This window comes from Muntiacus reevesi, chromosome 2 (assembly GCF_963930625.1).
Source record: "Muntiacus reevesi chromosome 2, mMunRee1.1, whole genome shotgun sequence".
NCBI classification, from domain to species: domain Eukaryota; kingdom Metazoa; phylum Chordata; class Mammalia; order Artiodactyla; family Cervidae; genus Muntiacus; species Muntiacus reevesi.
The window spans coordinates 198,376,119-198,402,895 of record NC_089250.1 but is presented as its reverse complement, the minus strand read 5'-3'; the positions used below and the strand labels follow the sequence as shown (position 1 = coordinate 198,402,895).

General features: G+C 45.4%; 1 protein-coding gene across 1 annotated transcript in view; it reads right to left on the bottom strand.

The window, feature by feature from the left end:
* Window positions 1-25,452, bottom strand: part of VWA3A (von Willebrand factor A domain containing 3A) — a 48,117-nt gene extending 22,665 nt beyond the window's left edge. Inside the window, exons 1-15 of the mRNA XM_065919287.1 lie at window positions 25,391-25,452; window positions 24,946-25,069; window positions 20,844-20,968; window positions 20,671-20,748; window positions 18,590-18,644; window positions 14,770-14,868; window positions 12,620-12,726; window positions 10,236-10,361; window positions 9,826-9,934; window positions 9,548-9,613; window positions 7,070-7,195; window positions 4,118-4,253; window positions 3,906-4,009; window positions 2,469-2,549; window positions 1,516-1,610 (exon numbers count right to left, since the gene is read on the bottom strand). Of these exons, the coding sequence (XP_065775359.1) occupies window positions 1,516-1,610; window positions 2,469-2,549; window positions 3,906-4,009; window positions 4,118-4,253; window positions 7,070-7,195; window positions 9,548-9,613; window positions 9,826-9,934; window positions 10,236-10,361; window positions 12,620-12,726; window positions 14,770-14,868; window positions 18,590-18,644; window positions 20,671-20,748; window positions 20,844-20,968; window positions 24,946-25,069; window positions 25,391-25,452 (1,493 nt within the window). The remainder of the gene's footprint in view (window positions 1-1,515; window positions 1,611-2,468; window positions 2,550-3,905; window positions 4,010-4,117; window positions 4,254-7,069; window positions 7,196-9,547; window positions 9,614-9,825; window positions 9,935-10,235; window positions 10,362-12,619; window positions 12,727-14,769; window positions 14,869-18,589; window positions 18,645-20,670; window positions 20,749-20,843; window positions 20,969-24,945; window positions 25,070-25,390) is intronic.
* Between the last annotated feature and the right edge of the window lie 1,325 nt (window positions 25,453-26,777).

Below are 26,777 nucleotides of genomic sequence, written 5' to 3'. Positions count from 1 at the left end.
ATGACACCCCGTTCCAGTACTCTTGCTTGGAAAGTCCCATGGACGGAGGAGCCTGGTAGGCTGCAGTCCACGGGGTCGCTGAGAATGGGACAGGACGGAGTGACTTTGCTTTTACTTTTCGCTTTCATGCATTGGAGAAGGAAATGGCAACCCATTCCAGTGTTCTTGCCTGGAGAATCCCAGGGACGGGGGAGCCTGGTGGGCTGCCGTCTATGGGGTCGCACAGAGTCGGACACGACTGAAGCGACTTAGCAGCAGCAGCAGCAGCAGCAGTGTTGAGCCTTCTCTTTAGATTTTATAGTCCTATATCCTCCCCTCATTCTCATTTTGAGACAGCTATGGGTTAGCAAAAGAAAATCCACCAGATATAGCATCAGAAGACCTTAGTTCAAGTCCCGCTTTCTGTGGGGCCTTAGGCAAGTCACAGCACCTCTCTGATCCTTGCCATGTGTGTGTGTGTGTGTGTGTGTGTGTGTGTGTGTGCTCAGTCATGTCTGACTCTTTGCGACTCCATGGACTGTAGTCTGCCAGATTCCTCTATCCATGGAGTTCTCCATGCAAGAATACTGGAGTGGGTTGCCATTTCCTACTCCAGGGGATCTTCCTGACTCAGGGATTGAACCTGAGTCTCTTGCATCTCCTGCATTAGCAGTCAGATTCTTTACCACTGCACCACCTTGGAAGCCTGTTCCTTGGCATATTTAACTATATAAATTATAATAAGACTCTGCAAGGTTGCTTTGAGAATTAAAAAATAGAGCAGATGAATGGTATTACAAACTTCTAATACATGATAAGTGGTAATGCATTAAGTAAGGTATGGAATGTAATGAGATAATAGATACCTACTGTTTCTTCCTACTCAGCATCCATTACCTCTGCTCAAAACAGTATCTTGATCTTTTTTCCTGGTGTGGGGGGAATACCTCTGCCTCTAATGGTCCACTTGAGTTGAGTAGAGCTGACCCCAGCCCCAGCTTTAAAGTGGACATTAGACCCCAGGCAATCAGAACATCAATCCTCTTGGCCCAAGTGGCTCAAGGATGGGCCCATGCCCTAAACCCTAGAAGTGCTAAACTGGAAGGAAGGAAGTTGGGAACTTTGGGTGGCTATCTTGCTACCTAGAGGGACAGCCTGCCTGAAAACAAAGCCAAGAAAGGAAAATGCAACTGAGAGTTGAAAAGAAATTCCTGACATGTATGAATCTCTGGATCAAGCCAGGCCGGAAGACAGCTACCAAATCCACTTTAGAATATAGTTACCTTAACCAGACTTCCTTGATTTGTTTCAATTTGCACTTAGTTTCTTTTGCTTTTTAACAAAGACATAGTGATGCTATTCTTGAGGTTGTAGTTAATGGTGGTGACTTTTCCCTCCAGGGGTTCTGCTGAGCCCTTATTGATCCTTAATCTAAGTGATGGATTCTGAAGTTACCAACAGGAAATTCGTAAGTTGAATGAGTTCTGCGTCACACACGACACCATGAAAGACAAGAACAATACCAGGGGAAGTTACCTTTTTTCACAGACGGTGCCCCAGATTCTTCTGCTGGCCAAGGAGAGCCACTCGATCCGCCTCTCATACATCCGCATCGCTCTGCTGAGCTGTTTCTGCAAACTCATGGGCCACACACAGTCAGCAGTGCACAGAGCATGGTTGACTAAGGGCCCTGTGGGGGAAGAGGGTGTGCCCCCCTTGGCTTCTGGGAATGGTGTGTCAAGGCCATGGGTATCTAGGCAGTACAAAAACCCCTCTAAAGCATGTACTAGGACTTCCCTTGTGGCCCAGAGGTTAAGAATCTGCCTGCCAATGCAGGGAACACCAGTTCGATACGTGGCCCAGAAAGATTCCACATGCCACAGGGCAACTAAGCCCATGTGCTACAACTACTGAGGCCCCACTCTGGAGCCTGTGAGCCACAACTACTGAAGACTGTGCATCTGGAGCCCATGCTCTGCAGTAAGAGAAACCATTGCAATGAGAAGACCCAGCTCTACAAGTAGAGAGGAGCCCCCGCTTGCTGCCCTAGAGAAAGCCCGTGCGCGGCAACAAAGACCCAGCATGCCAAAAATAGATAGATAAATAAATAAAAATTTGTTTAAAGATATATATATATAAGCATGTACTCGTCTGTCACAAGCCTAGGAAGAGTCAAAGTATTTCATTGCTTCAAATGGGGAGGAGGTAAATCTTGACCAAAAGGATTAGAGGGTTTTGCTTAAGGCCTCCAGGTTCCTGCCTGGAGAGGAGGTGGAGAAAGCTCCAGGCGGATTCTTTATCAGTTGAGCTACCAGGGAAGCTCTCTTAAAACATCACCTGTTAAATTACAGGCAGTTTTGCCTTTCCCTCCCACAGTCTGTTTACAGGGGGGGCTCCTGTCACTGGCTTGGTGCGTCCACATTCCACGACACCTTCCTCCGTCCCCCTCCCCACACCCCGCATTCTGACTGAGGGGACCCAGCGCTGACCTGGTATTCATAGAGGAAGGGCAAGTCCACGTGAATGTTCTTCACTGTCCCGTCATGCCACTCAAACTGCACCATTGCCTTCTGCACTCAGGTGTGGCCAGGAGGGGAGCAGGGGAACAGAAGCACAGGTGAGGAAGGATTTTATGTTCAAATCGGTCACGGGGTTCTCCAAGGCAGATGCAAGAGAGGGAAATGGGTTCTTCACACATCTGCCAGTGGATCGTGCCCCTTCCCATCACCAGGCCATTGCCTTGTCTGGAGCTGGCAGCTGCGGGACTTCGGGACACAGTCCCCTGAATGAACCAGGTCTGACTGCAAGCCGGCTCCCTTCTCAGGAGGCTCTTCTGAACATCAGTGTCTTTATTATAAGGTACGGTTAGAAGTTTTGGGTGATAGCAGAGTTGGAGACTTAAAGCATACTATAGTCATAAGTTCTTAGATTTGGAAACCCACATGGGCCTTCATGGACACTTTGAAAATCAGACTTGCTCATTCTGTTCATTCATCCTCCATCAAGGTGTCTTATCTGTATCTCTGTCACTCTTTCCATCTAGTCATTCATCTATGGGCTGCCAGGACTAGACATCTCCTGTCTCTTTCCTTTCATTCTTCTGTCTTTCCACTGATCTTCTCTTTTCTGGCCTTGCCTCGCTGCCTCTGGGATCACAGTCCCCTGACCAGGGATTGGACCCATGCCCCCAGAGTCTCAACCACTGCACCACCAGGAAGTCCCTCCACTGACTGATCTTTCTGTTCACCTAATATGCTGTCCTTCCACTTCTCCATCCTTTATCCTTCATTTAATCTTGACGTGTTTCCTTTCATCTTTTTATTCTATCCTGTTATCCATCCTTCCATCTGTTCATATTTCCATCCATCCATCCATTCTTTTACCTATTCATTTGTCATTTCCATCCACCCACTCACTCAGCCTTTTCCTCCCTCTTTCCATCCTTCTGTCCACCCACGCAGACATTCATTGACTGCTTACTTGTACTACATATAGGGGACAGAGTGTTGGGGAAGAGTTCTTTCTTTTATAGGGCTCATACTTCGGTAGGGGTTAGACATGTAACAAATACATACAAATGAGCAACATAGGGGCAATAGGAGAAGTCTGTATACAGTAGAGCGAGGGCCTGAAGAGAGAGTGTGCTCTGAATGACAAGGAGGAAACCTTCATGGAGGAGGTGACCATGGTGCCCAGTATACCCCCTCCTTCCCCAATCTCCCAAGTTTCATTTTTCGTATCTTTGAAAAACAGCAGCTAGAGTAGATTTGACGAGAGTTCTAGAGTCCTGGGTGGAAAGCCTGCATCCCACTCCAAGCCCTCATGGGCTCTGTCTCATGACCTCTATTTCCTGAACATTTCAGAAAGGAAATACCACACAGGAGCTCCACGGCAAAGGACTGGACAGAACTCTGAATCTGAGTTACCTCATGGATAGTTGATGATACTGTTTTCCGAAGAATAGGCACAAATTCCTCCACGGGAGAGAATGCATTGGGTGCCAGAACCTGATAAAGGCTTAGCTTCTTGGCTGTAAAAATAAATGGTGGGGTTTGAGGCACTGCTCATGAAGCCCCAAAGGGTTCATACCTTCGGTCAGTCATCTGCATTTTGGGTTCTTCTCTCTCTGGGGATTTACCTTTAAGGCTATGGGTCTTTAACCATTCTGTAGAAGTTATGTCCAAGTTTGGGAACTCAATCATGAGGGGATCCTCATGCTTTGGGGGTTTAGGCAAGAGACTCATGAGTGAACTCTTCGCAACCTCTGTGGAAATCTGAATTGAAATGAAAAGTCATCATTACATAATCATATTATAGAGCTGGAAAGTCCACAGTCTTCCCCCACCCACCCAAGGGAGCACCTTAAACATTATGCTTAGTCGCTCAGTCGTGTCTGACTCTGTGTGACCCCAGGGGCTGTAGCCCGCCAGGCTCCTCTGCCCATGGGATTCTCCAGGCAAGAATACTGGAGCGCGTTCCCATGTCCTCCTCCAGGGGATCTTCCCAACCCAGGGATCAAACCCAGGTCTCCCACATTGCTGGCAGATTCTTTACTGTCTGAGCCACAAGGGAAGCCCAAGAATACTGGAGTGGGTAGCTTATCCCTTCCTTCTCCAGAGGATCTTCCTGACCCAGGAACTGGGGTCTCCTGCATTGCAGGCGGATTCTTTATCAGCTGAGCTGCCAGGGAAGCTCTCTTAAAACATCACCTGTTAAATTACAGGCAGTTTTGCCTTTCCCTCCCCTAGTCCCATCCCCATCTCTAGAGATGTGTGGAATTTCCAGGAGAAGACAGAGCTGTACCCAGCAACTTACTTCCTCTGTCATCTGTCCATCCTCCTAACCCCTTCCCATCCTTACCATTTGAATCAGCACCAAGGACTCCAAGATGACAAATGGCCCTGCCGTGGGCTCAAAACATAAACTCCAGGGAACTAAAAAGCAACTCCTGTACCAAGTCACTTAGGGAGCCCTGAGCTAGCCTAGACTCCCTTGCCCACATTTACAACTGAAAACCTGAGGTTCTGAGAGGTTAAGTCACATAGCTTGTGTAGGAGGAAAGCACAAAACAACAATTTCCAAACTTCAGACATTCGAGAACCACCTTCATGAAATTTGCTATGTCTGAGTACCACTGTACTGTTATTTGTTGTTGTTGTTTAGTCATTAAGTCGTGTCTGGCACTTTTGTGACCCCGGGGGCTGTAGCCCACCAGGCCATGGGATTTCTGTCCATGGGATTTCCCAGGCAAGAATACTGGAGTGGGTTGCCATTTTCCACTCTAGGGAATCTTCCTGACCCAGGGATTAAACTCATGTCTCCTGCATGTGCAGGTGGATTCTTTACCACTAAGCCTCCAGGAAAACCCTATATTGTTATTTACTTAATATTTTAAAAAATCAAACAACTAACGCTGTCTTTTTAATTATTTTTACTAACATTAATTGAAATTAATATTAATTTCAATTTTGATTTTAATGGACCCCTTTTTGTACTTAAATTATATATATATATGCATATACATATAAATATACATTAGCCATTCTGTAGAAGTCTATAGACTTCTGTAGAAGACGATATACATATATGTATATGTATATATATATATATATATATATATACTTTGCTTGTTTGTTTTTGGCCACGCCTTACAGAATGTGGGATCTTAGTTCCCCAACCAGGGATTGAATCTGGGCTCTTGGCAGTGAACGCACCAAGCCTGAAACATTGAAACTGTCAGAGAATTCCTAGTACTTAAATAATTTCAGAAAGCTCTATTTCTACCATAATGAGCTAGTTTTAAATATATAACATTTAAAAGAATGTTAATCTGCATATCACCTTATCATTATTTTGCAAACTACAAGTAGTATATGCATTTCATTTTGGTAAACTCCTGGCAAGATTCTGACATCAAGCAGACCTGAGTTCAATCGAGACTAATCAGTTTTTATCTCTGCGATCTCAGGCAAATTATTTAAACTCAACTTCTGTTTTCTCATCTGTAAAATAGGGGTAATAACATATCTGCTGGAGACCATTGCCGTAAGATAAAATAAGGCATTTAAAAAGATTAAGCCTTGTGCCTATCTTAAGTGCCTACACACTCAGCAAATGAAAACTATTAATTATTGCTATTGTTTATAGATAATCACATGGTCCCAGAGGCTGTGGAGTTGGAGAAGACTCTTGAGAGTCTCTTAGACTGCAAGGAGATCAAACCATTCAATCCTAAAGGAAATCAGTCCTGAATACTCATTGGAAGGATTGATGCTGAAGTTGAAACTCCAATACTTTGGCTACCTGATGTGAAGAACTGACTCATTGGAAAAGACCCTGATGCTGGGAAAGACTGAAGGCAGGAGGAAAAGGGGATGACAGAGGATGAGAGATGGTTGGATGGCACCATCAACTCGATGGACATGAGTTTGAGCAAGGTTCGGGAGTTGGTGAAGGACAGGGAAGCCTGGCGTGCCACAGTTCACAGAGTCGCAAAGAGTGGGACACGACTGAGCGACTGAACTGAACTGATAGATAATCAGTAGAAGAGCTGAAGCTAAAATTCAAGACCTCAGTCTAAGTGCTGTGTTTCTTTCACGACAGCGAGCCAGGTCAAAATATGTGGTACCCCAAGTCTTCACTCTCTGATGCTATAAAAGCGTTTCCAATTCTCTTCTGTCCACAGCTAAGTTGTCTGTGCTGTCTAAACAGAGCATAGCTTTTATGGCGCTTGTGTCCATAAACTTTCTGAGTTATTCTGCTGATAAATTAAACACCCTCAAGCAGGGCCTTTGCCCCAAATGAATGAAATGCTGGTAAGAAGATGTCTCCAGACCGCCTACCCTGTGTAGCTGAGGTTTTCATCATTCTCCAAACTGGGGGGAAGGGAGGGACAGTGTTTAAGTGCAAGGGGTGGCAGAGGCCTGATGACCTTTCTCTGAAATAAATTTTTTTCAGTTAGAAAATCCATCAGTATCCTTCCAGCAGAGGCTGGGGCCGTTCAGAGCTGTGGGGGCTGCCAGGGGGCGCCTTACTCCACTTTTGGGGGCCTAGCAGCCCCGCCCTTGAGTGACAGGCTCTCAGCACCTACCTCCTGCATCGCGCCGGTGGGCTCCTCACAGGGGGCGTCGGGGTGCAGGGCTTGCACGTGGTCCCGGAGGCTCTGGGCCTTTTGGATTTCTGCCAGGAGCTCATCCACCTCCCGGCTGCTGCAGATCTAGGGGTGGTGGGGACAATCAGTCACCCAGTAGTCACCTGGTTACCAGCATGGCCGAGGTGGGAAGGGGCAGGCAGCCACATGAATCCCTAGGACGGAGTGGCATGCTCTTCAAAGTGGACATTATAAACAGGATCCATGTGCAGGACAGAGCCTGCCAATGCTTGTTCTGTTTGTACATTATTGGCTTGCAGTGTTTCAAATACTTGAAAGGCTGTCTAACCTTACAGATGTGAATAAACACTTAACATCCCCTCTAGCTATAATAATCATTATTAAAGGACTATAACAAATGTTGGCGAACACTGGAGAATTGGAACTTGAGGGGTGTGGGTGGAACTGTAAAATGGTGCAGCTTCTGTGGAGAACAGTTTGGTGGCGCCTCAAAAAATTAAACAGAATTACTACATGACCTAGCATTTCTACTCCTAGCTATGTACCTACAATAATTGAAAACAGAGACTCAGATACTTATCCACCCATAATCATACCAGTTCACATCAGCTCAAATATCCATTAACTGATGAATGGATAAACAAGAGGTAGTATATTCAGAAAATGGAATATTATTCAACCATAAAAAGAATGAAGTTCTGATACATGTTAGAACACAGATGCATCTTGAAAACAAGATGTTGAGTGAAAAAAGATAGACACAAAAGGTATATGACTCCATTTATATGAAGTATCCACAATAGGTAAATCCCAAGAGACGGAAAGCAGATTGACAATGAGCTGGGGCTGCAGGGGATGGGGGAATGGGGAATAATTGTTTTAAGGGTACAGAGTTTACTTTTGGGGAGATGGAAATGTTTGGGAGCTAAATAAAGGTGGTGGTTACACAACTACCACTGTTGTTCACTTTATTTATGAGAATTTTCTCAATTATTTAAAATCTATTTATTTATCTGGCTGCTCTGGGTCTTTGTTGTATGTAGGATCTAGCTCCCTGACCAGAGTTCAAACCCAGGACCTCTGCATTGGGAGCATGGAGTCTTAGCCACTGGACCACCAGGGAAGTCCCTCAATTTTTTAAAAATGAAAGGAAATCACACACACACACACAAATCCAGATATCTGGCTCTTGTTGAAAAATCAGAAGACTGGTAGGTAACACTGGGGGTCATTCCTGCAGAACAAATAAATAATGGGCCAAGGCTGAGCAGAGGCGTCTCATTCGTTGGGGCAAGTGCTGTTTTGTTCATCACACTCCTTACCACTCACTGCTGTGTTCTCATCAGAACCAGTTGTAAGTTTTTGTCATCTTTGCATTGTTGTTTTGCTCATAATAAAGAAAACAATGAAATTTCTTTTACCCATACCTCCATCAAGAGTGGAAAAACAACAATTAAGCCAAGAGGTTCACAGGTTTTAAGAGAAAACATTTCTTACACCAGCCAGTTTCACTCACTCACCCATAATATCTTCCTAGCCTTGGAGTATGTCACTCCTACAGAGTCTGGCCAGTAAGGTAACAAGGGGTTTTGCCCAAGGAAAATGTTGCCTGACCTAGGATTTTGTAACACTAGAACATACTTGTGAGATGCAAATATTCATTTACTCTTGGCAATTAGTAGTTAGCAGGCAAGGCACAGCCTGTAGCTCAACAGACAGCTGGATTCTCAATCTGCCATATGGATCTATGCACACATTTGCTGTCTTCTCCATTACAGACACAGTGTGTGATGTTATTATTAACTGAGACAAGGACTAATGGATGGATTGGTACAGAATTACTTGCTCATTCAGAATTGATTGCTATGTGTCTCTTGCAGTAAATAGGGTCTATCTAGGAGAGAGAACTGAAGCAACTGCTTTAGACCCAGAGCTTTGGTGGGAGCAGAGGTGGGGTGGGGCCCGTGTTGATGGCAACTGGGTAGGAATTCAGAATTCTGTCATCATGCAACTAGCTCGGTGTGTGCATGCTCAGCTGCTCAGTGTGTGTCCAACTCTTTGCGACCCAATGGACCGTAGCCTGCCATGTCCTGTCCATGGGATTCTCCAGGCAAGAATACTGAAGTGGGTTGTCATTTCCTCCTCCAGTGGATCTTGCTGACCCAGGGATTGAACCCATGTCTCCTGAATTTGCAGGCAAATTCTTTCCCACTGAGTGACCTGAGTAGCCCAATCAACTCATCATACACCGTGACAAAAGGATCTCTGTGGCTTTTTGTTGTTTCTGTTCTTCCCACATAGTCTTTTTAATCTGGTTTTACTTGAGTAAACCCAATGAGTGGGGGAAAAGGGAAACCAGTACACACAAAAAATCTTTCTGGCCCAGATTCCCCAGATACAACCTTGGAAGCAGGCAGGGATAGGAGGAGGGGGCAGCATGTTGGCCCAAGAGCTTACCTCTGTCTCTGGGCTGTAGCAGTGATAGTAGCCCCCAAAAGCTTCCACAAGGTTCTTCAGAACAGCCTGTGGGGATGGAGACAGAGTCAGCCCTCCCTAGGGCAATGCCGCTAGTCTTACAAGCTTTCTCCTTGTCTGAGCCTCCCACCTGGGCTGACCAATGGGAGAATTAGGTACAAGGAGAGTTGTATTGTGATCCACAATTTGGGGGCCTCACAGGCTGGCCCAGCTCACTATCGCCAAGCCAAGGGAAGCCTTGAAGATTCTTGGGTACTTACAGGTGGCACCTGATCATCGCATCTGTAGGTGATGATATGGGTAATGAGGTCCCTTCCCGTGGTAGACTGTTGGATGTAATCGGACAGGATTTCAGAAGGCTGATCTGGGCTGGGAAGAAGGAAGAAGAGAAGGAGGCACTCCAGCAAGATGGTAATTCCCAAAGAACCTCTACCACATCTAACCAATCACCTGTGTCCCAGGTCACGTGTGTTAAGATGCAGGGCATAGTGGGCCTCAGACCTGGCTGGCCTGGCCCCCTGCCATAAAAATCTGTAGATGAATGGCCTGGAAACACAGCCCTCTCTCAAGAGTACGTGAGAAGTCACGCTTGATGGTCTTTTCTCTAACATTGCTTTGGTTCTCCAATCCCTTTCTGGGTCTGTTTATCAGCTTAGAAAAGGAGACCTACCAGCTTCCCATGATGGTCACCAGAGAATTCAGCCCTTTCAGAACGAAGACTTTCTTCAGGGCTTGTAGCAGATTGCTGCCTCTGTCAGGCTCCAGTTTTTTCACCCAAAGCTTGAGTTCCTGGAGACTAGGCGAAATGATAAAACCTAGTAACAGTACTCAGACTAGGGACCAGGCCCAGGACATGGGCTGGTGTAAGCTTAACAATAATTCTTTGATATGGATACCTTATTCCCATTTTATAGATGAGGAAACTGAGGTTCAGAGTTAGGACTTGCCCAAGGGGATACTGTAAGCAACTGGAAACGCTGAGACTTCAATCCAGGTGTGACTCAAGGGCCTGAATTTCTAGCGACTCTGCTATTTGGGGTCTGGGACCTAGCTCCTTTCCTCTCCAACTCTCCTGGAGGCAGATCTCAGCCCGAAACATGGGGTTAATCCCCAACCCAAAGAATCTTGAAGAGAAGACACTAAAGCTGTGTCACTACGTCCCACATGGATTGGAATACACACTACCGGCAATAGGGTAGTGACTCAATACAGAGCTTTCCTGGTTCAATGTCTCACGTGGCACTAGTGAGACAGCTCTGGTCCCCCCATTTCTCTTTCCTTCTGACACCCACCCACAAAAAACCCCCTCAGCTCATTGCCAGTAAGTCTCTTTCATTATTATAATGGTTGAATTTCCCTTTTTAACAAAGAGAACAAATCCCAGGCCTGGTGCTGTCTCTAGTCAATAGGTTTCAAGCTGGAATTTAATATCACTATTTTGTCTGCTTTCATTCTATTTATTTTTATAGCAACTTTCTAATTATGGCAAGTGATACAGGCTTCTCAGTTATGGCATTGATAGTTTCATTCAGAATAAATATTGGGTTATTTTTAAAATCAATAATAGTACAAGTTGCACAGAGTAAGTAATAGTACAAGTGGCAGGGATATGACAAAAGTCACAAGGGAAATCCAGGAATAATTGCAGTTGAGGAACTCTTGACTAGACAGTCTCAAGGTGACTTCCAGGTCTGACATCCTGGAGCTTTGAGGATGAACGAGAGTGGAAATCACAGTTAAAAAACAAACAAACAAAGAAACAAAAAACAACAAAAAATAAACAATCTTATCTACTGAGTGCCTTCCCCATGCCAAGCACTTCCCATGCCAACAACTCTGTGAGAAGCAGGTATCCTCACCTTATTCTGCTAATGAGAGAATTAAAGGGTGAGTCAGGATCCCCCAATAACTGTCAGAGCTGGGATTCAAAGCCTATGTTGCTCAAATGGACACTTCTCTACCCAGAAGGGCGCCCCTCTACGGCCAGCGCAGGACAAGGGAACCTCCGTCCCAGAAACCAAGCAAGTGGCTTTCCCTGGGGTCTGCTCTGTGCTTTGGAATCCAATTCTGACTACCATGTAAGAAATGTTCCCTAACCTGAGTCTCAGTTAAACTCATCAGCAAAATTGGGATAGTAATCCTATTCCATGTGCTGGCTATAAATATTGAGTAAGACAGTACATGTGAAGTGCCAAGCATGGCACCTAACACATGGTGGATAATCAAGGCTATTCCCTTCCTGGAAAAGAGATGTCTACTTTCAGGCATAAATTAGTAGAAATTCTTAGTTGTTTAGTTACGTCTTAGTTGTTAAGTTGCATCTGATTCTTTGAGACCCCATGGACTGTAGCCCACCAGACCACTCTGTCCATGGGATTTCCTAGGCAAGAATGCTGGAGTGGGTTGCTATTTCCTTCTCCAGGGGATCTTGCCAACCCAGGGATTGAGCCTAAGTCTCCTGAACTGGCAGGAGGATTCTTTACCATTGAGCCACCAGGGAAGCACTAAACAGTGGAATTGTTAGGTAGTTATTAAAAAGAAAGAGGTTAAAAAAGAAAAATGAAAGAGGTTGATCTCTGCATATTGAGAGAAAATTAGGTGCAAAGCCAAGATGAAAAACAGTGTAATGTTCTCTTGATTCTGTTTAAATAAAAGAGGATAAACACACAGATGCATATATGTGCAAAGACTGTGGAAGTAGATTGAAGAAACTATTATTGGGACATGAGGGAGGGGGAACTAGGGTGAGAGGGAGAGTCATCTGCTATTTTTTATCCTTTTATACAGTTGCAATTTCTGAAAATCAGCATGTATCATTTTCATAATAATAAAACTATCTTTGTTAGATTTCTGGGTAGAAATGGTATCTTAACTTTTCATTTTGTGGTGCTCATGGGGTGGTGACTTTTCCAAAAGTTATTGGCTCCCTGTGTTTCTGTTTTTTGTGAACTGTCTCACTTATTTTGTACTTTAATCTTTTGATAAAGACACGAACACTTTTAGGGAGGAAAGTGACCAGGTAAACACCCAGGCCAAGGCCAGGCAATCGCTCACCTGGAGGCGCTGACTTCCGTCGGGCTGGGCCAGAGGGCGCTGGTGGTGGCCCCGAAGGACAGGATGTACAGCTTGTCTTTACAGCTCAGCTGCTCATCAATGAGGTTCTGGTGGGCAAGAGGACATCAGTGGCTCCCAGAGTCATGCGGAGCCTGCCTTCACCTCTCAGGCTGTGGTTGGGCCCTCTGGGCTGAGATGCGAACTGTGCTGAAACAGGGTTGCTTAAGACTCAGCTTAGCAGCCCCAAGTTGACATTTGCTTGCTGCCCTCCTGGGGTCACGGGGGTCTAGGTGGAGCGCCCTAGCTGCCCATCCCAGCCTGTCCTTGGCTGCGCATGGTCAGGGTGCGGCCTGGGTGGTCAGCCAGTTCTGGAGACTGGCTCTCACTCCCACTGACTGCAGACCCAAGATCTCTTCTGGAGCAACCACCACACACTTGGGTCATGGATGTGGGTGGGATGAGCACCCACTTCAGCGTGTGCGATGGCTGGACCCTGATTGTGGCATTTACATGTGGCACCCACAGAGGAGCATGGAGGTGGGGGGCAGTGGTTGCTGTCCTGGCCGTGTGAGTTGGGGATGGAGTGATGGGTGCAGGGCCAGCCTCTTGGGTGTTCTCAGGCTCAGCCTGGTGAGTATCCAACAGTAAGATAACGCGTCCCTCTCCTTCCTGGTGAGAGAGTTTATTCTTAGGTACGTTGATAAGGCGACCAGGGCCCTCGTGGAGGAGGAAGGGACAAACTTTTTTTTCTACATTCTCTCATCTTAGTCACATAAGACTTTTCTCCCCTTAAACTCTGAGTTGTTATGACAACAATCTATTTTGCCTAAGACTATCTTTCTTTAAGCCCAGAGCTAATGATTACACAATAAAACATCTTGCTCAGGGGTATGTTTTTTCTTAAGCTCCACACTAATGATTATATAACAACAATGTATCTTGCTCAAAGGCAAGTTTTTGCTTCTTAACAAAAACCTTCTAACTAATCCTGCTATCTTAAGATGTATGTTGTGGGAGTGGGCCTGGTAAGACTTTTACAACCTTGAGATACTCTTTTGACTTATTGTTGGTAACCAATTGAAAAAGTATATAAAGCCCCACCCAAACTAGTGGGGCACTCTCTGTCCGCTTCTGATGTCTACATCAGAAGCTTTCTCTGTCCCATTTTCACTGTAATAAGATAAAGCTCCAAGTGACTGAAGCTGAGTCTTTGGTCCCAAAGAGAAATTTTGCCCTTCGGAGATCACAAATCCAACACTGATTACCGTAAGCTATAATCGGCCACCTAGAAACATCACCTGTTACCACCAACACGAGCTCTGCCTTGGTTAATACACCAGCCCACCAGGGGTATCTCTGGAAACTGGGCCCTGGGGATGTTGTGAAGGGCAGCCTGCACTGACACCAGTTCCCTGACACCTGCTGAGACCAGGAACGGGGACAAGTCTGGAACCTGGCCCATCTTGATCCCTCTCTAGGATTCCGGGACCAGCTACCGCTGCTCAGGTCTCATTCAAAGCTTAGAGGTTCCTCTAAGAAAACAGACCCTCCACATCACTTCTCAGAGACTACAGGGGCTTTTGCCGATGCCAGACTCTTGTACCGAGCGCTTCATTTGCACGGGCTCCTTTTGTCCTCTGGCGACCCTGTGAGGTGGCGAGAGTCACCATCCCTGTTTCACAGATGAAACAACAGAGTCACACAGCCCAGAAGTGGTGGAGGTGCCTGGGATTTGGCCCTAGAGCTCTTAGCTCCTCAGTTACGACCAAAGCAACCAGGATCGCGCCTCATCAGGAAAAGGCTGGAAGCCTGTGCTGGAGTCGGTCCAACTGATCCCTGCCTCCACAAGCTCTTTCCAGGGAGCACAGGCTCTTGAGACAGTCAAGTTGGTAGGGACTGCCACAGTCTGAATACTAGAGGCTCACACCGCAACTGCAAATGACTCTGAGGCTGGTTTCGAAGAACTCAGCATATTTTTTTAACAGTCGGTGCTAATTAAGTGTGAACTGTTCTTTGTAAAACACTCCATTTTGCACTTGCTACCAACAAAGCCATTAGCAAGCTCAAAAGGGAGGGTGGGGAGGAAGTGGGGACAGAGGGTGGGGAGGAGGAGGTGGTTCCAGGTACTTCTTTGGGCCAGAGAGACTTACCATGAGGTCATTTTGGAACTCTTCTTTCTGAGGGCCACTGCTGACAGCTGACACGTCAATGAGAATCCCGACTCTAGCCCCCTTGATGAGGCCAAATGCCTAAAATCAGAGAGGGCGGGCAGAACAACCAGCACAACTCTGTACTTCTGCAAACCTTTCATGGGCAGTTTGTTGAAGCAGAAATTCAAGCACATTCCAGCCTCAACAAGAGGTCACACAAGGGGGACCCATTTTGTAGAGGAGAGAGCAAAACTAGGTGTCTCGGTTTTAGTTTAGGGCATTATCTGCTTCTATTTGTGGCAACTTATTTAAAATTTTTTCCCCTTAATACTTACTGTCCACTTTAATAAAGTAACTTATGTTCATTAAAGAAAGTTTGGAGATTGTAGAAAAGCAGCCTTTGTAAGATTGTTTGACATCTAATTACATCAGCTTATCTTATTTCATTTCTCTATAGCCTTATTTATTTTCTGCCTATTCTACCAATCAAAAGCAGATGTGTTAAGTTCTGTAGCTGTAGCAGTATTTCTGTGAATTTCTAACTATGTTTCTAACCGCTATTTCTAGCTACATGTCAATGCTGTTTGATTTACCTCGAAACTGTTCTTCCTGTTATAGCTGCATTGTGAATTGGAATTTCCATTCATAGGAAATTGATAGTTCTCTAGGGCAATAGGTTTCACTGGATGCTTGCCTTAAATCTTGCTTTATTGGATATCTAAGCTATTGTTCCTCCTTAAACTTGTTCCATACTTTGTTTTCCCCACCTCAGTAAATGGCATTTAACATTCACCTAGGCATTCTGGCCCTAAACTTATCCAATCCATCAGCAAGTCCTGCCGGTTCTGCCTCCAAACCATAACCCGAATCCATCAGTTCTCATCCCATCCCCCTACCTGGCCCTTGGGTCTAAGCCACCATCATTTTCTCCTAGACTTTGTTGTCTACCATCAATTTATGAAGCATCCAGAGTGATCGTTTTGAAACTGAAGTCAGATCCTGTCACTCCCCTGCTTAAAACTCTCATCTTTGGAATAAAATCTGAGCTCAGCAAGGTCTTCCTGATCTGTGCCTGCCCCTAACACCATCCGCTCTCCAAATGCTCACTCTGCGCTCTTGAGACAAAGTCAAGAGCTGCATGGACCTGCTTGCTGCTTCTGGAACAAGTATGTCCCTGTCTCAGGGCCTTAGCATTAGCTGTTTCCTCTGCTTGAAACATTCTCCCTCGATCTCAACATCACTCCCTCACTCCCTTTAGGTGTCTATTCAAATGTCTCCTCTTGGACTACCCTATTATTTAAACATCCCTGCTTCTATCTTACCCTTTCATCCCTCATTCTGTTTTATTTTTCTTTATAGCACCATCAGAAACTAACTTTGTATGTGATTTGTCCTCTCCCCCGGACCATAAATTCCATGAAAGTAGGAGCTTTGTACTAGTCATGTTTGAATCCCCAGTCCTGGAAAAAGTGCCTGATATGCTGTAATCACTCAAACAATATTTGTTCATCTAAAAACAGATGAAGTATGAAGCTTCCCAGGACATTGCCAATTTTCAGGGGCCAGAAGGAGTTCAAACTTGGGGCCAGGTCTATCCTTTAAAATTTTGAGAAAGCTGACTTTAGAGCTTTTATAACTGGCAAATGCATTCCCTTAAACCTCGCCATTGAAATTCTAGAAATTTATCCCAGAGAAACAACGGGAAGAGTGCATGAGAGGGAATTGGAGCCCAGTGATGCCAGATAGCCCTAAATTTTTTCAAGAGAAGACTGAAAGTAGACATACAAGTGAAATAGCAGGATTTTAAAATCTTGACATCTAATTTTAAAAATATTTAAAACTATGGAGGCCAAGAAAAACATGATTGCAGGGCCAGATTTGCCTGCATGCCACTGGTATATAACCCCTGTTTTATCCTCTGCAGACATGGAAACAGACACCCAGGGAAGTGTGGTTTTGCTGACAGGAGTCCAGAACTGGGTCCAGTGATGGACTATGCATCACATCAGGTGTGGGAGCACCCAGAAGACTCATGAGTTGATTTACAAGTGATTGCTCCCCTGGAATCCAATTGGGGCTTATTCCCTGGCTCCTCAATAACTCCATCAGAAAAGGATAAAGGGAAGAAGGACCCAACCAGCAATCCCTGCCCCTCTGTCGAAAGTGCCAGGACAAGTGTGATAGGCGTAGGTGGTTGAGAGCGGCGTTCCCTGGACTGAAGTTTATGGAGGAGGTGAGGCGCTCGTCCCTCTTTGCCTGTGTTACCGTGACCGACCAGAGGGGGCGTGCTACAGCTGGAGATGTGCATCTGCTGACCTGTCTTAAGCTAGAGAAGAGGGTTCTGGATCTGAGAGGTAGACTACACCCAAGGAATCGGCTCAGGCAGCTAGCCTAAGCACTGTATTGTCACCTGCTGAGCGTATGTACAGGTGGAGGTTGGGGTTGGGGAGCATGAGTTTCAACACTCACCTATCTCAGGCTTTAAAACAAGAGTGGAGGATTGGATTTCCCTGGTGGTCCAGTGGTTAAGAATCTGCTTGCCAATGCAGGGGACACGAGTTCAATCCCTGGTCTGGGAAGATTCCACATGCTGCGGGGCAATTGAGCCTGTGCACTGCAACTACTGAAATCCGCAAGAGCGGATTACTGAAGTCTGCAATAAGAGAAGCCTACATGCTGCAACTCAAGAATAGCCCCCATTCGTCACAGCTAGAGAAAACACAAGCACAGCAACAAAGACCCAGCACAACCAAAAATAAATTAGAAGTAAATAAATAAATAAAGAGTTGAGGATTGCCTGTCACGTCATCACATCATGTAGTTACTCAGTCATGTCTGACTCTTTGCTACCTCACTGTCTGCCAGACCCCTATGTCCATGGGATTTTCCAGGCAAGAACACTGGAGTGGGTTGCCCGTTCCTTCTCCAGGGGATCTTCCTGACCCAGGGACTGAACCCAGGTCTCCCACACTGCAGGCAGATTCTTTACCATCTGAGCCACCAGGGAAGCCACAAAGTGGCTAAGGATTGCCTAAGGTGGAAGCAAACTGTGGGCCAGAAAGGCATCAATTGGAAGAACATAGGCTAAAACAAATAAGAAAGCAAAATGAAGTTTAATTTGCTTATGAGCACCTTTCTACCCTTTGGGTCTGAGAGAAACATTTAATCGAACTTTGAGAAGTTATGTCTGGATGATCAGCCTTAGTTGTAAATCTCACTAAAGGTCTGAGCTGAAATGGTCCAGGGGAGCTTCAGCTGTTCTCACCCGGGATGTTTCCTCTCCTGGTAACAGCTCTCTGGCTTTCCAAGTGCAATCATCTGTCTTCCTTTCTCAGTCTGTGATGTTTGGGGAGATCTCACCCATCCTCCCCAACTACCCTGACCCCTGTCTTTCCCCAGGAGTGAGCACTAGTTCCGGGTCTAGGCTGTTAGTGTATCTCACCCCGTTGGCTATGGTGATTGGTCTAAACTGGCACAGAGAGAGTCAGTCCCAGGACTCAGGAGGGTGCACTGGGAAAGGAAGGTCTCCACTAGAGTGACATGCAAGCTCAGAGCTGCTGGTGACCCCCATCTTCCCCAGACTGGGGAGAGCCTTACGGAGGGTAAAACCAACCCAGAGGAAGGTAGAGCTCAGAGACAAAGGATGACATCATTTGAACCCTAGGATACAGCTGTGTTTGGGCTTTTCATTTCTGTAGGTCTGGAAATTCCTTTTTAAGCTTTGGTTAATGTAAATTGGAGGTCTATTACTTGCAACAGAAAGGGTTCTAACAAATACAGGTGCAATGACTGAAAGGAGGCAAAGATAGAAATCTATTACCTTCTTGCTGTTTTCTGTGAGCCACTGAATTCTCTGTTGATAGAGTTCAATAGCTCTGTTAAAACACCAGGAAGACTTGTCACCCAAGGTTAGTTCCAGCACCGAGCAATGGCCACTCACATACACAGAAGGAAAATGCAGTGGGAATTTTTTTCTTTTAATGTTTCTAAGGCACTGGGAGAATATAAGGCAAACTCTAGCCCAGAAAAAACTGAAGGTCTTTGTTTGCTGGGGTAAAAGATGGAGGGGATTGTGGAAAGCTCTCTTAGTGTTACAGGTTGCACTGTAAACGGTGGAGCTAGAGGTGGGCTTCAAGGGAGGGTCAGTCTGTGCAGGATGGGGGAGGGTTCTCATGAGAAAGGTGGAAGAACATTCTTGCTCTTCTCAAATGTATGTCTTCTCAGCTGAGACTTCTGGTCACCTGGACATGATCATAAGTGCACGACTGAGGCTGCTCAGCATCAGTTTCTCAGTGGACTGATGAACAAAAAACTTAGTTTTTGAATAGTAAGTGGCCAGGGGAACTTCTTGAGTTTCCCTTATTGCAGACTATTCCTATGGATGTTTGGAGATCAGTCTGTAACAGGTGCTCAAGTGAAGGACTCAGTCATCTGAATTTAACTGAATTGCCCTCATTGAGGGAGGTGGGATTTGGGTGCCCAGAAAAGGCCCTCTGGGCATGAACTCATGGATGGGGGGCAGTGGGCAGAGTCATAAGACCCACAAGTAGGTGCCAGCAAAGAGCATGGGCTCCGTGATGAGACATGCTTGTCTTTGAGACTCAGCTCTGTTGTTTATTAGCTGTGTGACTTGACTTGTAAACTCTACAGTTTCCACATCTCCAATGTGAAGATAATAATAAGACTTTATTCAAGTCAATTTGCTGAAATTTAGTTTACTTAAAACTAATTCTCTGAAAATCAATTTGCCAAATGACTGAATATTCCTTAAAATGCTGGATTCACAATTAAAACCAGTCAACCAAAAATACCACAGAAATCTTTAAAATCTGTTTAAATTTCCAACTCAATAAAATTTGCTATAAAAATTACAGGTAAAATGCTTTGATAAATTTGACAAATTGGTCATTCAACAATTGATTTTCCATTAACTGTCTTGAAAATAATACTATTTTTTGAGATGTGAAGATTAAATAAGATAATGTGTGCAGCCTTTAGCAGAATTCCTGACACATGAATAAATGTTGGTGCTTGATTATTATTCTAAACTTTGAAGAAATCTCAGGCAAGCAGTAATCACAGAAGCAATTGTTACACAGGGGTTGGTGCTAACAAAGTCTAGTTTGGGGGAATTCCATGGTGGTCCAGTAGTTAAGACACTGCTCTTTCATTGCTGAGGACCTGGGTTCGATCCCTGGTCAGGGAACTAGGATGCCACAGGCTGTGAAGTCAGACCAAAAAAAGTAAAGAGAAGCTTTTAAAAAAATCTGGTTTAGGGACTTCCCTGGTGGTCCAGTAGTTAAGACTGCCTCCCAATGTATGGGCTGCGAGTTCAACCTCTGGTTGGGGAACTAAGATCCCATATGCCTTATGACCCCAAAACCAAAATGCAAAACAGAAGTAATATTGTAACAAATTCAAGGAGGTGGGATGGGAGACCGGGATGGGGAATTCGTGTAGCTCTATGGCTGATTCATATCAATGTATGACAAAACCCACTGAAAAATAAAAAAATAAATTAAAAAAAAATCAATAAAGACTTTAAAAATGGTCCACATTAAAAGAAAAAAACTGGTTTGGAATTTGGGATGGGGCCTGAATATTTTTAACATACATCTGTAAAGATATGAATCCAATCAGTCTGTCACTCTTAATTGTTACACATCAGATGAGGCAGTGAGGTTTCATCCAAAGGGGCCATGGGTTTTAAGAGGGTGAGAAAAACTGATATAGTTCAACCTTCTTTATTTGAAAAAAGAGGACATTGGAGCCAGAGGTGGGAAGAGAACTGCCCACAGGTCCAACAGAGCCTGTCGTTTGAACAAAGTCACTTTCAGGGTGCTGAACCCAGGTAATTCTTTAGCTCTGGGCTTGTTGGGAGGACATGAGAAACATACTCACTCAGAAAGCTTGGCTTCAAATTGGTGGACGGTCTGGGCGGGGAGGTGCATTTTCTTTGGGACACTGCTGGCCTCCTCCCTGAGGAAGCAAAGTCTCATGAGAGGGCCTCTTGGGCTCAGGGGGCTGGACGATGTGTCTCTCAGGCTTGGGGAGGGGAGTGGCTTCCGACTTACAGCACAGCTGTGCCCTGGCATATCAGGTCAGCCAAAGTGAGTTTCTTAGACTTTAAACTGTGCATTGAAAACCAGTCTTCTGAATTCTCCCAGACTGAAGGCTGGGTCTCATCCCCCTGCAGCCTCTGTGAAACGGAAGCCAGAGTCAAGGAGAAAACAGCGCAAAGAGAAGGCAAAGCTCAGGGTGCTTTAGGTCCCTCCACGGAGACCCCCAAGGGGTGTCAGCCTGACTGGTCCTACCTAAGAGAGTTTGTTTATTCAGGAACTTGTCTTGCTGAGGCAACAGGTGTGTGCAGAGAGGCCTGTGCTCTGGGCCACCTGCCCCCGATGATACTGGTTCCCCTCCCTCACCTCCTCCCCAGTATGTCCCCAGAGGAGTCAAGGGTCACTCACCACATCCTGCCTTGTGAGAGGCTGATACACAAACACACAGTGGCTAGACCCTGCATGACTATAGAACTCTGACCCACAACCTCTGCAGCAACCGGTCCATGGAGCCAAACCATAACCTCTCCAGCAACTGGATCAGGAGGTCTGGACTGTGACGGGTCTGCCACCTTTCCTATTTTCATCCCCTTTTCAGCTCAGGACCAGCCAGAGAAAGCCAAACATACTCCCAAACCAATCACAGGAGATATCCAGCTTCTAGTTAGCTCATCTCTGGCTTCCATGTGCCTGCTCCTTCAGGGCACACCTGACGCTTCCTCATTCTTTTCACTCTAAAGTTTACCTAATTCCCTGCGTACCTTTGGGTCTTTGCCAAACACAAGTGATGGGGGTATGTTTGTTTATTTCTGTATTTGCATTCTCTGTGTCTTTTCAGGTATATGAGTTCTGCCTCCCTCTCAGTCTGAGGGATCCTCCACGAATATTTGTTGACTAATGGAAGAGGGAAAAGTTTCCCTGTCCAGAGGCCAGAAACAAGAGCAGAGGATAAAAGAATTTCCTAGTCATCACAGGAGTCTGGCCATGAAATGAACAAGCCCCCTTGCTTGTGCCTAGAGATGCCTGTGTCACTTACATAATGCTAAGCTCAGGATGTGGGTGGTGGCCTTGGTGATAGAGCTGAAGTCATTCACAGCAAGCATTCAACATCGCTGATATGTTCTGGGAGCCAGAAGGTGGGAGAGAGCTGACATGGGGCTCTGAGCCCATTTTCCTTGTTCTCAGCTCTGCTTTGAGGTGTTAGGGCTACAGTGTGAACAAGACAGAAATGTTCCTGTCTTCTCGGAGCTCACATTCTAGTGTGGACGAAGGGTCAGTAAAGAAAAGCAAAATCAGTGTACATAATTTTAGCAAGGAACAGTTATATTAAGAAAGTGGGGCAAGGGAATGTGACAGAAAATGACTAGGGTGGAGATGGGGAGTCACTTTAGCTGAGATGGGGGTCAGAGAAGGTCCTTCTGGAAGTTTAGGAGGAGGCAGCCCTGTGCAACCCGGGAATGCACATTCCAGGCAGAGGCAGACTTGGGGCTGGGTCAGAGTTCTTCCAGAACAGAAGGGTGGCCCCGGTAATTGGAGTGTGTAGTGAACACAGGGTATGTGTGATATGAGAGGAGCCTGGAAAGATGCGAAGCCTAGATCAGACCGGGATTCTGCAAGAGCTTCCGGCACAAGCACCATTCTTTGAATGAATCAACGGGCCTTACGTGTTGCCGGGGTTGGCCATGCCTCGGGGTGAGGAATCCCATCGTCAGGGCAGGCCGGCTCAGTCCCACAGTGAGAAACCACCCTGCAATGTCCGATGACTGTGGAAAGGACCTGCACTGCTTAGCCCACCGTGGCCCTGTCTACACCCAAGGATGGCTTTGCCCGTCTCCCATGCACCTGCTGAAACCCTGAGTGGGCTTGTCTTTGTCATGCTGTCACTGCAGAGGGTGAGGTGGTGGACAAGGGGATGAAATTATCTGCTGTGGCTGCCTGAGCTGCATTAGACAGAATTAGATCTGATAGAGGATTCTGAAGGAGGAATGGGCAGAGGAAGAGAGAGAGGAAAGAAGCAGGTGCAGTCCTGGGCCCCCCACTTACTAGCTTTGTGATGCTGGGCAAGCCATGCATCTCCTTCTTCACCAAGCAGTGCTTAACAATGACTCTTGTTTCCACTCGGATTTGGTGGACAGAAGACTACAGTCTATGGAATCGCAAGGATTTGGACTTGACTGAGTGACCAACACACACACAGGAGGTAACAAACAAATGGACAGTGAAAATAAACTGCTGCTGTCCTAGTCCAGCTAGATAGCGCTGGGTGCCTTACATCTGTGCCTGAGGCCTGCTCACCCTCTGTTTCAAAAGGAAATTAGCAACTGTTAAAGTGTGAAAAACACTAATAATTAGAGCAAACACTTAATAGCGCGACTTTAATGTGACAAGCACTTCACATATATTATTTATGTCTGTGAAATAGGCTTCATCATTGTTAACCTCATTTCACTGACAAGGAAACTGAAGCACTGAGAATTAAGTAATTTGTTCAAAGTCACCCAGCTGGTCACATAGTCGCTCCAGTGGTGAAGCTGGGATTCAAACCCAAGCCGTATAGCTTGAGTCATGCTCACAATCACCATACTATATGGCCTTTAAATTACCACCAAACTCTGACTGTCTTTGTGAAGGATCGAGAGAGAACTGACTGAAAAGACAGTTTTCTCATTATTTCTCTCTGCTAATTAATGTCCCGCCTGTAATCTTAGCCCCAGCCCCACACTTAGGGAGCTGCTGCTCTGCGTCATATAACCACTAGATGTCACTCTCCTCATCTTTTAGGACAACCACTTCCCTAGTTGGTAACACAGAAACAGGTAGACTTCTCATTCACCTTTTTCTTCCCTTTTACTTGCCTTTGAAATGTTCCATCATGTTTTAGGACATGGATTTTGTATTGTTAACATTTGAAGAGCTACTATTAAACACAGGCTTAATAGTGGTGGTGGCTCAGTGGTAAAGAACCCACCTGCCGATCCAGGAGACTCGGGTTCAATCCCTGGATCAGGAAGATCCCCCGGAGAAGGGAATGACAACCCACTCCAGTATCCTTGCCTGGGAAATTCCATGTACAGAGGCGCCATAGAGTGGCAAAGGATCGGATACGAATGAGCGACTGAGCACCATTAAACCCATTATGGATTTTGACTGTAGACATACTGATTACACACTAAAGGATGTGCCTGACATACAGAAGAATACGATCTTTGTTGGGGCAATCCATTCTCTCTTTCCCACTGCAATTTGTTTGTGAGGTAAATGAGGCCCCGGTTGTGGCTGATAAGGAAGAGTGGTCCTTATACACCTGGGAAGTCATGTATTTGATAAGAAATTAGGTGAACTAGATACTCATAGTATCAACATCTAAGGTCACTGAATACTTCAGAATCTCCATACTCTATTCACCTTTGCTCATTTCCTTTTAATTAAACTTGCTTTCCTGTTAGTGCCAATACTTGAGAAAAGTAAAACACAACTATTTTCCTGATTTTTAATCACCAGCATTAAAATTGTATTGTTTCTGACTGATTATCATTTCAAAAGATTTTTGTTAAACCCCAGTATAGGTAGAGAGTTATGGGCCAGACTTGTGCTGACAGCTTCCGATGGCAATTGTTTCTACGGTAGAGTGAGTTGTGAGTTCTAGACAATCCACTCACCACCACGAGAAGACAGCTCATCAACATGATGGGAGTCAGCCTAAGACCACAGTTCTGGTTATTCTAGAGGTTAATTCTCCTGCCATAACACTCTCGCTCCAATAGCACTTCCTGAAACTGATTTTTGGGTTTAGATTTTTTAGGAAATCCTACAAGAAAAACAAATCTCAGGAAGGAGAATCTTAGAATTAAATTCCTTAGCCTTCAAGCTTTGATAACAAGGACAGCATCTTCACACCCTCCTGAATATTTGATGATATGGCCAAGAAGGCTATACTATTTCTATAAATAGCATAGAGATTCTTTAGTAATTTTTAAAGATAGGAGATTAGAGATGAATTCTTAACCAGTCCTGAGATCCTACATGAAGAAAGAAATACCCAGAATTTAATACATTCTGCATTCCCAGCTATGATTTGTGAGTACGGCTGCTCAGCAGAAGCACTTATGGTTTTTACCAGTAAGTCCTGTGTCTGGTTAATATGCGTAACCAGGAGTCCATTGTCTAGCTTTTGGTCAAGTTCATTGATATTCTTCTGGTTCAACTGCTTCTTTGGATCTCTGTCATTGTTTCTCCTCATGCTACAAAACACAAAGTCATTTGATCAATGCCCTGGTGCCAGACATTGATGCCATGAGGTCAGGGCCTCCAGAAACATTTTTATTTCTGTGTAGTAACTGGGGAAGTTTCTTGTGTAGATCTTGATAGAATGTGGACTCCAAGTTCATAAGACATTTTATTTTACTGTTTTGGTAGTTAGGTAACTGAAGCCCTCAGGTGTAAGATGATGCAATTATCATTTACCCAGTCTCACTTAAAGGCACGTATTTCCCCCTCAACTCCCATGAAAAAAAATGTTGTTATTGTTGCTTTCATTTGGAAAAATCAGAGAAGATGCTTACCAATGATTTTCCAGAAATGTACTGTCTTGACCATGGAAGACATCACTAATTTGTGTGGCCATTATAAAAACATCCAGTGCTTATTTTCCTAGGGAGCAAAATAATACCAGAAAGAGATGAATGCAACATGTAGACAATGGCCTTGGAGTGCATTTATATTCAGCTCAACTCTTCTTTAATTCATTCATTCAATAAGTCCTTATTGAACGCCTACTTGATGCTGCGGATACAATGGTGAACAAGATGACAAAAAAAGGTTTCTCAACTTCAGGGCTTCTGACATTTTGGATGATTCTTTGTCATGGGGTCGTCCTGGGCACTGAAGAATGCTCTACCTATTGGATACCAGGAGCATCCCTGCCCCTCAGGTTGTAACGACTAATAATGTCTCTAAGCATGGCCTAATGTCTCCAGGGAGCACAGCCGTCCCCTGCTGACAGTCATGGAGCTAGATATTGTCCTTGTCCTCCCAGAAGGAGAGACTGATGTTAAAAATTAAATATAGTAGGGGCTTCCCTGGTGGCTCAGTGGTAAAGAATCTGCCTGCCGATGCAGAAGACACAGGTTCAATCCCTGGTCCAGGAAATTCCCACATGCCATGGAACAGGAGCCCGAGAGCCTGTGCTGCAGACAAGAGAAGCCACTGCAATGAGAAGCCCTCTCATGGCAACTAGAGCGTAGCCCCCACTCACCCAAACTAGAGAAAGCCTGTGCAGCAGTGAAGACCCAGCTCAGTGAAATAAATAAATAAATGAAAAAAAATTAAATTAAATATAGTAATAACAAACTATGGAACGCGTGATGAAGGAAGGATAGAGAGTAATCAGGAAAGGAATCTACTTTGCATAGGTAAGGTGGTCAGTGAAGTGTCTTTTGAGCTTAGACCCTTTTGTTGTTAATTTTTGGCCACACCCCACGGCATGTGGGCCCTTGGCTCGCCAACCAGGGATCTAACTCGTGCTCCCTCAACTGGAAGGTGGAGTCAACCACTGGACCGCCAGGGAAGGCTTGAGCTTTGGCTTTCTTGAAGGATGAAAAAGAGGTGGCCATGTTGAGTATGGTGCAGTCTGGACTAGGCGGAGAAGACAGCAAGTGCCCATAACGACTTAGAGGATGGGGAAGTGGAGAGGGGAAACATTAAGATGAGGCCGAGTTTTGCCTTTGATAACTGCCTCTGCACTCAGAGGGTGGGTCCCTGCAGCTACTGCTCACAGCTTAGGGGGTCAGTGGTAGACGTGGGCCTGACAGGTCGATCAGATCCTCTCTCCGGGAATTCCGAATGAAGAGCTGTGAGGCCACCATGTACATTCTGAAGCAGGGAAAGACCATCTTCAGAGCCAAGTTGAGGGCAGGGCCACTCCCTGCCTTGGTTTTCCTGGGGCCTTTC